This window comes from Mustela lutreola, chromosome 9 (assembly GCF_030435805.1).
Source record: "Mustela lutreola isolate mMusLut2 chromosome 9, mMusLut2.pri, whole genome shotgun sequence".
In the NCBI taxonomy this organism is placed as follows: domain Eukaryota; kingdom Metazoa; phylum Chordata; class Mammalia; order Carnivora; family Mustelidae; genus Mustela; species Mustela lutreola.
The window spans coordinates 95,022,848-95,036,906 of record NC_081298.1 but is presented as its reverse complement, the minus strand read 5'-3'; the positions used below and the strand labels follow the sequence as shown (position 1 = coordinate 95,036,906).

General features: G+C 44.6%; 1 protein-coding gene across 4 annotated transcripts in view; it reads left to right on the top strand.

The window, feature by feature from the left end:
- SFXN5 (sideroflexin 5) overlaps window positions 1-14,059 on the top strand; it is a 113,364-nt gene that overhangs the window by 13,475 nt on the left and 85,830 nt on the right. For all 4 annotated transcript variants that reach the window (XM_059188053.1, XM_059188049.1, XM_059188050.1 and 1 more), the window contains exon 3: window positions 10,662-10,739. In XM_059188053.1, coding sequence (XP_059044036.1) covers window positions 10,662-10,739 — 78 coding nt within the window. The remainder of the gene's footprint in view (window positions 1-10,661; window positions 10,740-14,059) is intronic.

Sequence of the window (14,059 nt, the reverse complement as noted above, 5' to 3'; positions counted from 1 at the left end):
GGTACGTGGCCTTGAGCGTCTGGCTTCTTTCCTTGGCATAATCATTTCGAGATTCATCCACGTTGTGGCGTGTGTCGGGGCTTGGTAACTTCTTACTGCTGGGTCATAGTCCATTTAAAGGATGTTCTAGAATTTGTTTTTTCGTCCACTTGCCAATGGACAGCTGGGCTGCTTCTGGTCTGAGGCTATGAGAAATAAAGCACCGTGAACATTCTTCATGCGGACGTAGGTTTTCATTTCTCATGAGAAAATAATGAGGAATGGCTCATTAGCTCATGTGGTAACTGTGGCGAACGTATGTTTAACTTCATAGGAAGTTGTCAGACCGTTGTTCCGAGTGGCTCTCCATTTAACATTCCCATCCGCAGTGTTCCAGGTCTCCACATCCTCACCAACCTGTGGTATCGTCCAATTTAAATTTAGTGCCAAATTTATCTTGGCCATCGTAAGAAGTATGTCTTGATACCCTTCAAGTGTGCGGAGCAATGCACACGCATATGAAGCCTCAGGTTGTTACGAGGGCCCTTCTGTGAGCAGGGCCGTGTTGCAGGCATCTTACATGCTTCGGCTCATCAGCTTGACACAAAGCAACGCTACAAGGTAGAATGGTTCTAAGTTCTGTTTTACAGATGTGCAAACAGACAGAAGTTAGGTCTCAGGCCCATTGTGCTGGCCGGTGGTGGAGCCAGGGTTTGACACAGGTAAGCTTGTCTCCAGACCCCTTATTCTTAGCCAGTTTGCATCCTGTTTGGGTAACACTCCCAAGATTACCCAGTGAGCAGAGGGCCTGAGCTCCTGTGCTGGGTCCCCCCCGCCCCCCATCCCGAGCCTTTGAGTTGGCTTGCCCGGTGTGGGAAGGGGGTCGGGGGAGGGGTGGTGCTTCTCTGCACATCTCTGTGGTTGGCTTGCCCCAGTCCCAGACTGGATCTGTCTTCAAGGTCAAAGCCATGATGGAAAGAAGCACAAGGCCTTCTGGGCACCTGGGCCGAGAATAATCCCCAGGGGCCCTGGGAGAGTCTCCCAGTAATGCGAAATGTGGGAATTACCCTGGTGTGTGGTTTCCTACACACCTTTCCTTCCTCAGGGAGGACAATGGGCTCAGGTGTTTCACTGGCTAACTTTACCTGCCCCACTGGGCCTACCAGCACTGAAGGGCAAGGCCGCTGTACCCTGGGCTCTGTTGGGTTTCTCCTCAGGAGTAATCAATGTGACTGTATGAGAATTTGGAAAAGTAGCACACTAGAGAAACTACTTCCCTAGCCTAGGTTATGTGTCTTTTTTAGAAAGTTCCAGAATGGTGCAAAACTATATACAATTGTAACATCTGTCCCAACAAAAATGCCACCTGCTTGTTGAAGAAGACGACAGGGGCTAGTGCTTAACTCCAAGGATAGGTGCAGAGGGTGGTTTTGAGGCATGTCGAGAAATGGTGGAGGGAGACAGAAGGTCAGGAGGCCCTTCAGGGCTCCCCAGATTACCACAAGCAGGCAGCAGCTTTGAGGATGGATGGGTAGCTACAAGGGGGCGACCTAGCGGTCCCAGTGGGCCTCCATCCCCCACTCCCCTGTCCACCCTCTTCTCGCTCCCAGATGATTTCATTTCCTATTCTTCTTGTACCACATCTTTCTTGCATTCTGAATGGCCCCAATATTCTTATACATCTCTAAACCACTTTTGGCCTGCATCCCCTATCAGCAATTGACATGGCAAAACAATTTAACGATTTACTGCCTAGAAAATCACTGATACAACAGAAACTTTGGAATGTTTTTCACATTTCACCTGTACCCTCCCCTGGTTGGGGACTGTTTCCAGCACCACATGCCTGCCTTTTGGAAAGATTTTGCCCATAGAAGATCGTCATCTAAGCCCTGAAATCTCTGGAAGGGCCACGACTCACTGGGTCTAGTCCAGGCAGGTTACTTAGCAAGGCCACTGGCAGGGAAGGGATGAGAAATTGGAAGCAGAGTGGAGAGCCCCATTACCCCAGGTTCTCCGCCACGAACTGTGATGCTGCTGGGAGGGCCAGGCTCCCCTTCTTCCCGGCTCTATCCACAGGACATGATTCATATCTACAGAGAACTGTTTCTCTCAGGGTCCTTGGCTGGGTTTCTGGGAGGGAGAGTGAGGTGGTGGGCACCCCACTGAAAGAGATCTGGACAGGCCTGTCTGCCTGCGACAGGGATAGGTTTCTGGGGACATGAGGAGGTGGTTCTGGAAGCTGGTAGTTCTTGAGGTAGAAAGATTCTGGGCAGCTTGAGCCATCTGGTGACCTGGTTCTGAGAGGCATTCGCTGAGTCGATGGATAGGCTCATCTTGAGAGAATTTTGCAGCAATTTGTTTGTCATTTATAACTGACCAAGCTTTAAAAAGATTCCAACCCTCATGTGTAATGAGGCAGAGGCAATTTCATTCACTGTAATTTCTCTCAGGAAGAAGGCTGTCTTTGTCATAAGGACGTCTTGAGCAAGGCTTCAGGGGAGAAAGTTGGTCTGCTTGACAGAGAGGAAGAATGGGGCTTTTCTGATCCTGCCAAGAGGAGAGAGAAGGAAGAGGGAGAAATATGGGAAGGAGAGCAAGCATCTGGGATGCGCTGAGAGGCCAGTGGCTGAGGCTGTCTTGAGACTGGTCATGCCTACTGAGTTGTGAAAGTTGACATGTTGTACTGTTGCTCCCTCCGCCATCATTCCTGGGAAGTTGCCAGTAAAGTCTGCCTGGTTCTTGAAATCTCTGCAAAAGTAGACTATTTGAGGGGCGGATCTTGAGGGGCAGTGAGTCTCCTGTCGGGGTGCGGTGTGTGCAGGCTCAGACCAGAGGAAGCAAACCACCAGGAGTTGGCAGAAGCCCAGCGTTGGCTTTGTACCCACGTCATGGAATTCGATCTAGCTCTCTGAGGGCAAAGGTGTACCAGCTGACATTGAAGTTACTTTTAATTATCGACTAAAGATGAAAGGAATTTGCTATTCTGAATTCAATAATTATTTAAGGGAATGAATGGTTGACAGATTATATTATCCTGAAGGGCAGAGAAAACTGACTGAAATATTGGTGTTAATAATATAGATTCTGTAGGACTATTGGTGTTATAATCGGAAACTATCTGGGTTATATTACAGGATAGAATAGATAAGTAATTACATTGACGTTGGGAACCAGGTTTCTCACCGTGGAGGTAGGGGGCTACAGATCTGGAGTAGGGGAAAGGACAAAGAACTATGTGATGTTTTATTGAATCAGAGGTATGGATATGAACTCATGACTCTCTCTCTCTTTCTCTCTCTCTCTCTCTCTCTCTCACACACACACACACACACACACACACACACACACACTGGTATTTATATTTCCTGGTTTCCTTACTCTCTTCATTGAAAGGGCCAGGAAGCAATGACCTCTGGTGACAGTGAACACACTTAGCTCTCAGATCTTGGTCTCTAAATGCCACAACCTACTAAAAGAAACTGGAACTTCTTGGAGAGGTAGCCAGATCCACATCTGGGACAAGGAGAGCAGCTACAGCAAGTAGGAGGGAGCTCAAAGAATGATGGAGACACAGCAGCTGGCTTGAAGGGAAACCCAACAGTCACATTTGGGAGAGTCTGAACATTAAGAAGAATACAAGCAATGGTTATAACACACTAAATAATCACAAGAGTAATACTAACACATCTGCGACTCAATAGTAAGAGTAACAGGAAGGAGGAGGAGAAATCCGTGAATCCATAGTAATACTAGCACTGGTATGGGAGAGGGAAGCTCACCTTCACTGAAGAATGTCAGCTGATAAATGTAGAAGAAAATAGCCTTGTATAACCCTCAGTGAACTAACTGCCCCTGGCCGGGACCGTTAGGGATGCCTGCACAGAGTAAGGAGTTGTAGGGCAATGGGATAGGGATATGCGTATGCTCTCAAATAAGTTTCACCCTGAAGATTAGTTAGCAAAGGGGAAAATTTACCTTTATAGTGAAGAGCTTGCAGGACCCCACTTTAACCAGGTGGCCAAACTTAGCATCAATAGCCATGAAAAAACTGACATTGGGTACCTTCTGATGTGATATGATCCTGGTAGTAATCCCTAAATACTGGAATAAATGAAAGTCTGAAGAAGGAAATAAAAATAACCCATAATCCCACCTGCCAGAAATAGTTGCCATTGATCATTTGATGTATGCATATGTACAAAATTAGAATGATTTATATAATATGTGTGTGTATGTATGTATATATCTATATATAGATATATCTATATATATCTATATCTCCTTATGTAGGATATATACAGAGAGAATCATGATATATATGTTTATGTTTACATAACATATATGTATACATGATATATACACTTTTTTCCATGTAGCATATCATGAGCATTTTTTGTTGTTATTAAATGTTATTTCAAAATATATTTAATAACTACATAGTAATCCATCATATGATTATTCTATAATGTACTTAATAATTTTCTCTATTGTGACCCACTTGGGTGGTTTATATCTTTTGCCGTTATAAATAGTACTGCAGTAAATATCCATGGACATAAATTTCCCCTTATTTCTCTTTATTTTCTTTGGATAAATTCCTAGAAGTGGAATTTCTGAATGAAAGGCTTTTAAGACATTTGATATGTAATGCCAAATTGCCCTATAGATTATACCCACCTGTATCAAGATTATATCAGTGTATAGTCTCAGTAGTAATGAGTGATGAGGTTGTATTTATTTTTGTCTTTTAATTTTTCATTGTAATTTTTTTTTAAGTAGACTCCATGTTGGGCATGGAGCTCAACATGGGGCTTGAACTCATGACCCTGAGATCAAGACCTGAGCTGAGATCAAGAGTCAGATGCTTAAGCACCTGGACATCCAGGTGCCACTCAACCAAATACTTTTTTAATTACAATGTTTCTCTACACTTTCAAAAAATTTCAATATAGTCAGTATACAATATAGTGATTCAACAATGCTATACATTATTCAGTGCTCATCATGATAAGTGTACTCAATCCCTTTGAGGAGGTCCATTTGAATACCTTCTAGATAGAACTTGATATTCTAATTTTAAAATCGTTCATGGAATTTTTAATAAAAAATACTCAAATGTCAATACCTTTATACACTTCAAGTTCTAGCCTATCTGCATGCATTTTTGGCATACTATTACACTGAACACTTTTTATTTGCTTTTTTCAATCATTTCTAAGTCTTTATAGTTTTTAATTTGCTTTAATGTATTCTTTTTTGTTTTTTTTAAAAAGATTTATTTATTTATTTATTTTACAGAGAGAGAGCATGAGTGGGAGGGACAGAGGGAGAGGGAGAGAGAGTCTCCAAGCAGACTCCCTGTGAGCGAGGAGCCCGGTGTGGAGCTCTATCCTAGGACCTTGAGATCATGACCTGAGCCGAAACCAAGAGTTGGATGCTTAACTGACTGTGCCACCCATGGGTCCCCTTTATACCTTCTAAAAATCAAGTTTTAAAGTCTAAAAAACCATCCCTGTTCAATGCTTAGATCTAACCCATGCGTGGTTCCCTAGCTTTGGCTTTTCCAAGAAACAGCATTGGACATATCATTTTTCACTTCTGCTACATTTATTTTCTAGAATAAATTCTCAAGAGTAGGCTATCCAGGCTGGAAGGCTGCATGTTTCTAAAGTTCTTGGGCTAGCTGGACAGAATTCTATCTGCCACGCATGGGCCCCCTGAAGGTGACCAGAAGTTTCATAGGGAAGACAGAGCCTCTCCCCATGTATCCCTGGTTCCCTCTTCCCTTGGGACCTCCAGTGGCCTGGGGCTTCAGGGAGCCAAGAACCAATCTCAGCATAGACATTAATCCTGCAGTCCCAGGACTGTAAAGAGGGAACAAGAAGGGGGCTTAAGAAGGCTGAGAGAAGACAAGAGAAGGGCCTGGGACTCTGTCTGCATTTAAATCATTATCTTCTAGCCCCAATTCCCAGGACTTGGGGCCACAATAAAAATAGCTCAAGCAGTCATTGCAGGCAAGGTAAGAGGGTGAGAGTGAACGGCCCTGCCTTGGGCAGGTGCAAGACTGACGCAGGTGAGAACAATCAGATACTGATCAATCAAGGCCTGAAGTGACCTAAGCTGCTGCCCTCCCCTCCCCCTGCCTCCCATCAGCCATCCCTGCTTTGTTCTCTCACTCACACTCCATTGCCAATTCATTCTCCTCACCCCTGATGCTGCTTTTCATTCTCTCTCTCTTTTTAAGTTCTGCAAGCTCTGGGGACTCCCGAATTCCCCACTTTGCCTAAAGTTTGAATGCTCCAGTTTCTGTGTCAGATCAGGCCTGACTTTGAGTAAGAGTAAAGAAGACCCTTCCTTTTCTTACCTGAGGTGCCCTGTCCCCATAGGCCTCAGCTTTGGAGGATGTAGGCATTGCTTTGAAATCATTGGGAGACAACCCTTTCAGTTACTCTTATGAGGACTGGATGGTCTTCCATGCTGATGTTTTGTGGAAATGGCCCAGAACTGGGATGGAGGGTATTTCTAAGTTGCCTCCCACCTACCCTGTGACCCTGGGCGTGGAAATGCCCTTCCTTTTCTGGCCCCAGTTATTTCAGTGAGGGGGTAGCCTAGATGGTTCTATGATAGATACATGCAAAGGGGTATTCTTATCCACATCCTTTGTGAATACGGAATGGTCTCTTGTAATTCTGGGATGGTCAAATGAGCATCACCATTGAGGGACTTTTTGCTGACTTTCTTCCCAGCTTTCCTTTTTGTGTCCTTTCCTTCCTGGGTCCCACTGTCCCAGGCACAATCTCTTGCCCTCTCTGGCCACCACTCTTTAACACTCCATGCCTGCCCCTTTACTTCCTTCTTCTGCCCCTCAAGACTTAGAGCAGGACCCTCAAGGCCAGGTTCCTCCTCTCTTTGAATTCTCTGCCCTGGAGCAGACCTCCCAGGTGCCAGCATTTCCAGAAGGACCTTCTGGAAACCATGCCCCAATAAAATACAGGAGATAACCTCAAGGTGACACTTTTTGGCAGGTGAGCTAGAGGCAGGCAAGCCAATGAGGGGGTCTGGGAAGCAACCAGGGCTGACCCTCCCCCTGGCCCATGGCTCTAGAGAAGGGCCTGCAGCCTTTCATCCGCTCCTTGCTGCCTTTGCATCTGGGGCCTGGCTGCCTGTTTGTTTCTGGTTGAAAAGACTTCCTGCAAAGTTCACCTGCCAGGGACCTCCCGCTATCCCCACCTCTCAAGTGCCCAGGGCTCCTCTGTCAAGCCTCACAATGCAGGGGGTGGGGGAGGGTTTAAAGCAGGGAGACCCTCCTCCCACCCCTCAGGACTCCCTGGTAATGACCCCGTTCTCTGTAGTGAAGGGCCTAGCCCCCAGAAGAGTTCAGGCGTCAGGGACCTCTTAAAGCAAGTGTCCTGGGGTTTGGCTGTCCCACAGAGTGGCCTGGAGCCCTAGCCCCGCAGCCTCTGACAGAGGGGCTGAGGCTTAGTAAGGCCCAGACAAGAGAAAAGCATGTTCTAGCTTCCTCCAGTCCTAATTTCCCAGACTCGTTCTTCAGGAACTTTGGATTTAGTTCTCCCTCAACTCGTGCCAAGATCGGGGCTCTCTGGAACTTATTCCTGTGGCAGGAGACCTCCTTTTGATGACTGTGTCAAATGAAATGGAGCCTGGCCAGGTTGTTATAGGAACTCGGGAGAATCCCTGGAGTGGGAAAATAATGAGAACACGGGGCCATTCACCATTCAGCGCTGGAAAGTAGAGCAGTCATTGTCCCATGGCAGAGGCCGCAGTGTGGGAGGAAGCAGGCTTGGGGTGGGGAGTTCGCCGCATCACGCTTTCTTGGGGGGCCGGTGGGAGGGCAAGGCACACAGCAAGGGTCTGACTAAACTCTGGGTGGGAAGACTAAACTTCTCATGTTGTAGCCCTGTGACCTGAAGCAAGGTAAAACCATCAACATGATCCCATGTTGTTGAAAAACAAACACATTAAATGCAGAAGAAAAATCCCCTTCACTCTTTATCAACCCTTCTCATCTCTGCAGTGGTTATCTCAGCGGTGTATTGATGAGGGATTTAAAATGATCTTTTGTGCTTCTCTATTGTTTTCTGACATTCTCTCTAAATAGTATGGGTTAATTGCCCCTCCCCTCTCCACCCCTGCCAAAAAAATCCCACCAAGCTGTCTCCATGTTGGAAATAGATTCTGTGAAGAGACTACGGAATTTTGGAATTGATATGCATACCTTTGAGAGGGAAAGGCAGTACCTCCCCCTACCCCAACCCCACCCAGTCAGGCTGCTCCTAAGCAAGAAGTTTCCCTGATGTCCCATATTAGACCTATGTCGGCCGCAGATGCTTCTGAGGCAGGCCTGATGGGTCAGGTGGGCCGGCTGGCACGTCTGGGCCGGCAGTCAGTCTGTCTGTTCCATTATAGCAGGTGGCTCTTCCTTTCCTGTCCTATGGGACTGCCCTGCCTGATGTCTCAGCAAACACCCTGCCTGCCCCATGGTTGCCCTTCCTGGGGTGGCATCCTGCCTTCAAACCCGGGGGCTTCTGCAGAGGTCTCTTTGCATTTCCATCCTCAGCTAACCTTGCCCTTCTATCCAAAGGGGAACAAAAGGAAAAAAAAAGGGGATGGGGGGAACAGGGCAACTTCACTGGGTTTCTTTGCCCATACTGGGCAACCCTGATGTCTGGATCCCTCAGCCAACCTTGTCATAGGCTGCCTTCTATGGCTGTTGACTGTTTCTTGTTAATTTTTTGAGGTAGAGCATACATATGGTAAAATGCACCAATCCCAAGTTTATGGCTTACTCCATTTCGACTTATGTTTATACCCATGTAACCACCACTCAGATGAAGACATAGAACATTTCCATGACCTCAAAGGGCTCCCTTATGCCCTTTCCAAGTCAGGGCCCTGCCTCCCCCTCTCCCCTCCCCCAAAAGTAACATTATCATGACCTCCACACGGTTAGTTAGATCAGCTTTGCCTGTTCTTGAACTTTATACATACTCTTTGGCATCTGACTTCATTAAGTATATCAGCCTTTCATAGTGATATATCAAATCACCTCAAAATGTAGTGGCTTAAAACACGACTCAGTTGTTTTGCTCACAGTCTTCAGTTTGGGGAGGGCTCATAGGGGACAGTTCATCACTGCTCCATGCGGCGTCCACCAGGGTGGTTTGATGGGAAGCCAGAAAGTCCATTTCAAGATGGCTCCCTTGCATGGCAGGCGGGTTGGTACGGACTGTCAGCTGATAGCTCGGCTGTAGCCATGGGCAGTGCCTCGGTTCCCATCCAGGTGGGTCTCTCCATATGCTGCTCAGGCCTCCTGACAGTGTGATGGCTGAGTTCCCAAAGAGCGACCATCCTAAGAGAACAAGGTGGAAATGCAAGACATTTTTGTGACATAGCCTAAGAGGTCACATAATCTCACTTCAGCCGTACTCTATTTGTTGAGGCAGTCATGAAGTCCTGCCCAGGATCAGCAGGAGGATACATGGACACATGGATTCTACCTCTTGAGGGGGATGTGGTAAGGCTCTAGAAGAGAATGGGGCTTGGCAGATAGTAGAGTGTCCCTTTTTGGAAAATACATTTTGCCACAGTATGTCTGTGAGATTCATCCATGTTATAACATGTGTTTTTAGTTTGCTTTTTAAATTGTTGCATAATATTTCATTGTGTGCATGTACTATAATTTACCTGTCTAGTCTAGTACTGACATTTGGATTGTTTGCACTTTGGGACTATTTGAATAGTGCTGCTATGAATATTCTTTTTTTTTTTTTTTTTTAAGATTTTATTTGTTTGAGACAGAGAAAGAGGGAGCACAAGCAGGGGGGGGGGCGGCAGAGGGAGAGAAGCAGGTTCTCTGCAGAACAGGGAGCCCGATGTGGGACTCGATTCCAGGACCCTGGGATCATGGTCTGAGCCAAAGGCAGACGCTTAAGGACTGAACCACCCAGGTGCCCCTGAATAGTGCTGCTATGAATATTCTTATACAAATATTTTGGTGGACAAAGGCTGCCTTCTATCACTGTTGCTGTCTCTTTAGCTTTTAACATTTTACAGATGATACAATTCTATCTTCTTTTTTTCCCTCTCTCTCTCCATCAGTTACTGTAGCCCATATGCACTTTAGTATGTAAATCTCTGCTAGTGTTTTAAAAATGTTGCAAAGAAATTGTATGAGTATTACATAAATATGTTATCTTTATAAAAACTTTCAATATTATAATTAAGATTAAATTTCCTCCTGATACCCCTTGCCAAATCTGGACCCTTTCCTCCTACCCTAAGGTAACTCCTGTCACTAATTGGTGGGTCTCCTTCCAGAGCTTTTTTGATGCATTTGCACACATAAATATTCTCATAGAAAATATTGGTTTCTCTGTGTGTGTGGGCTTTGTTTGTTTGGTATAATGAATGGCATCATACGGCTCTGCAATTTACTTTCTTGCTCAAAAAAAAAAAAAAATGTTAGAGATGGAATCACATACAGATCTTCACTTTTTAAACTGCCCAGTAATGTTCCATAGTATTTTCAGACCACTGTCATTTAGCCATTTTCCTATGGAAGGACACTTAAGTTGTATCCTTCTTTATTGTTTGCTAGGGAAAGAGTTGTAGGAGCCTTGGATTTGTGCACCTCAGTGTCTTTTTTCTTTCCCCTGCAGAGACGTCTCAGAGAGGCTGTGCAGCTGCTGGAGGACTACAAGCATGGGACCCTGCGCCCAGGCGTCACCAATGAACAGGTGATTCTTCTGGAAGTGGAGAAGGAAGGCCGCCAAGTCACATTCCCTTCCCTGCAGCCAGAACCACTCTTTTTCCTTCATTATCCACTTCTACTACTACTACACAGCCATGTAGATTTCTGGCTTTCTGGAGGAGACACTCAGGTCTTTCCATACCCTGGGTCTCGTGGGAAGCATGGAGGCCGATAAGGCAAGACAAGCCCAAAGGCAGTAGTTTCCTGGAGCTGAGTATATATCTCTTCCCTGTTTCACATTTAGTGATGTCACAGTGGTAGCTTGAAATCAGCCATGTGGGAGTATTTATACTATGGAAATGGGCAAATGCTACAAATCAGGACTTTATTCTCCAAAGAACTGACTTTTAAACAGTTACTAGTATACTACTACACAAAAGTTCAGGTTGAGAATAGGAAAGACATGGGAGAATAGTGGAGATTAGGCTAGAACATAAATTAATCTTTTTAAAATGTATATCAGGTAGGAACCTGAACTAGAGCTAAGTGAACGGTTACAGGTTGTGTTCAGTTTGGAAGAAAGGTAGAGGGATGCATTGTAGGACTTCTTCAATGATTATAGAGACTGATGGTTAATATGCCAAAGTTTTTCTTTCTGTTTGTACACTTTACTTCAAGATCTTTCAAAAAATTAATTTCAGACATTTTTTCCCCAAAGTAATATGTACACAGGGGTGCCTGGGTGGCCCAGTTGATTAAGCATCTGCCTTTGGCTCAGATCATGATCCCAGGGACCTAGGATTGAGCACCTAGTTGGCTCCTGCTCAACCGGGAGCCTGCTTCTCCCTCTCCCTCTGATGCTCCCCTTGCTTGTGCTCTCTTGCTTTTTTGCTCTCTGTCTCTCAAATAAATAAACAAAATCTCAAAAAAAAAAAAAAAACCTCAAAACCAAAATAATATGTATGCATAGTTCAAAAAGTCCAATAGTACTAAAATACCTGAAGGAGAAATAGTATGCTGCCCCCATCTTTCCTTAATTCCCATTCCTTTTCTCCAGAGATAAATACTTTTAGTTATTTCTTCAGATAGAAATCTATGTCAAACTAATATGCTTATCCATAGTCCTATTTCCACCCCCCCCCCATAGTCCTATTTTTCATTTAGTCATTTTGTATTCACCTGATTCAGCTATCTTGTTATTTACGCCCATTGAAAAACACACATCTCGGGGTGCCTGGGTGGCTCAGTCGTTAAGTGTCTGCCTTTGGCTCAGCTCATGATCCCAACGTCCCGGGATTGAGCCCCTCATTGGGCTCCCTGCTTGGCGGGAAGCCTGCTTCTCCCTCTCCCACTCCCCCTGCTTCTTTTCACTTTCTCGCTGTGTTTCTCTCTGTCAAATAAATAGGTAAAATCTAAATGAAACAAAAGAAAACAACAAAAACCACAAAAGCACGCCTCTCCCTCATCCTCATCACTCTCCTAAAATAGTTATTATGGATTTGGGGGTTTATGGATATTCACTATTCACATTATTACCATGATATAAATAGCATTTACGGGGTTTTGTTTGTTTGTTTGTTTTCTCTCTTGTTCAACTTTATGTTTTACCTGGAGGTAATGATTGCCTTAGTTTTTCACATTGGTGTGGTTTTCTTTATTCTGTCTCTACCTCTTACTACATCATTTAGCAGCCTTTTGATATTTTTAGTACCTCCTTTCAATCTGAAGACTCCTGTCCTTCAGTTCTATTTCCCCCCCTGAAATTTTCCTTTCTGGTGTCCATCTCTTCCAGCTCCAGGGCTTTCTGTTAGTGTACACTTTCATTTTGGTGGAAAATGGGTGGTGGATAGCTCTTTCAGTGGCTTCCTATAAAAAGTATAAATGGGAAGAAAATTGTGAGCCCTTTTATGTCTGAAAGTTGTATTTCTTTCTTTTTTTTTTCTTTAAAGATTTTATTTACTTATTTGACAGAGAGAGAAATCACAAGTAGGCAGAGCAGCAGGCAGAGAGAGGGGGAAGCAGGCTCTCCATTGAGCAGAGAACCTGATGTGGGGCTCGATCCCAGGACCCCGAGATAATGACCTGAGCCAAAGGCAGAGGCTTAACCCACTGAGCCACGCAGGTGCCCCGAAAGTTGTACTTCTGCTCTCAGACTTTTTTTTTTTTCCTTTTGAGAGAGAGAGTCGGGGAGGGAGAGAGAATCTTAAGCAGGTTCCACGCCCAGCACAGAGCCTAATGCAGGGCTTGATCCCATGACTTGACCAGAAATCAAGAACCAGACCCCAACTGACTGAGTTATCCAGGCACCTCTACACTCAGTCTTAATTGACAGTTTGGCTGAGAAGAAAATTCTAGGTTGACAGATATTTTCTTTCAGAATTTTGAAGATATTGCTCTATTGTCTTCTCACTGTCAGAATAGCTTTTGGAAACCTGATGCATTTCATTTCTGATTCTTTTCAAGTAACCCATTTTCCCTCTTTGGAAATGTTTAGTATGCTTTCTATTAAATTTATTTCTGAAATTCCACAATGACATCTCTTAAAATTCACTATTTTGGACTCCTGGTGACCCTTTTCAATCTGAAGACTCCTACTCTCTCAGTTCTAACAAATTTTCTTATACTGTTTCTTTGATAATTTCTTCTTATTCTGGAACTCCTATTAGTCAAATAGTCAACATTTTAGATTGACACTTAAATTATCTTATATCTTTTTCTCTTCTCTTCCATCACTTTGTCCTTCTGTGTGGCTTTGCAGGAAATTTCCTTGAGTTTATTTCCAACATGTTGGTTGAAATTTTAACTTCATCTAGTATAATTTTAATTTCCAAGAGCTCTTAGATTGTTTATTTTTAAAATTCTTCTTGATAGAATTCTTTTCCTGTTTTGTGAATACAGTAGCCATCTCATCTCTCTGCATTCCGGAAGCCAAGGAGTGGAGGAGGCTGGAGTCCCAGTATTTGCTTTGCAGATTTTCAGTAATTTCCTGCTTTGAATCTCACTCCTGTCCTCCACTGTGTTCTCAAGTCTGGGATCACTTGGGTTCAGTTTCTCCAGGAGGCTGATAAGCCTCTAGCATCTGGGTGAGAGTCACCTTCACCTATGGTGAAGGCCTTGGGATCTATTGGTTTGAGAACAGACTTTTAACCAATCCCCTGTGTTTAGCCTTACGATTAGCCTTTCTTTCCTACAGTGCCTGGTCCCTCCAAGTCCTGAGCTTTGCTGGTGTTTGGAGGCCAAAGGACTGGCTCCTTCAGGACGGAGTCTGTGGATGTTTAGGGGATGGTTTCTTCCTCTCGACTGGATCAGTTACTAACACTCTACTGATTCTCCATTCAGAAACACGTTGCTGTCCGTCCTCTGCTG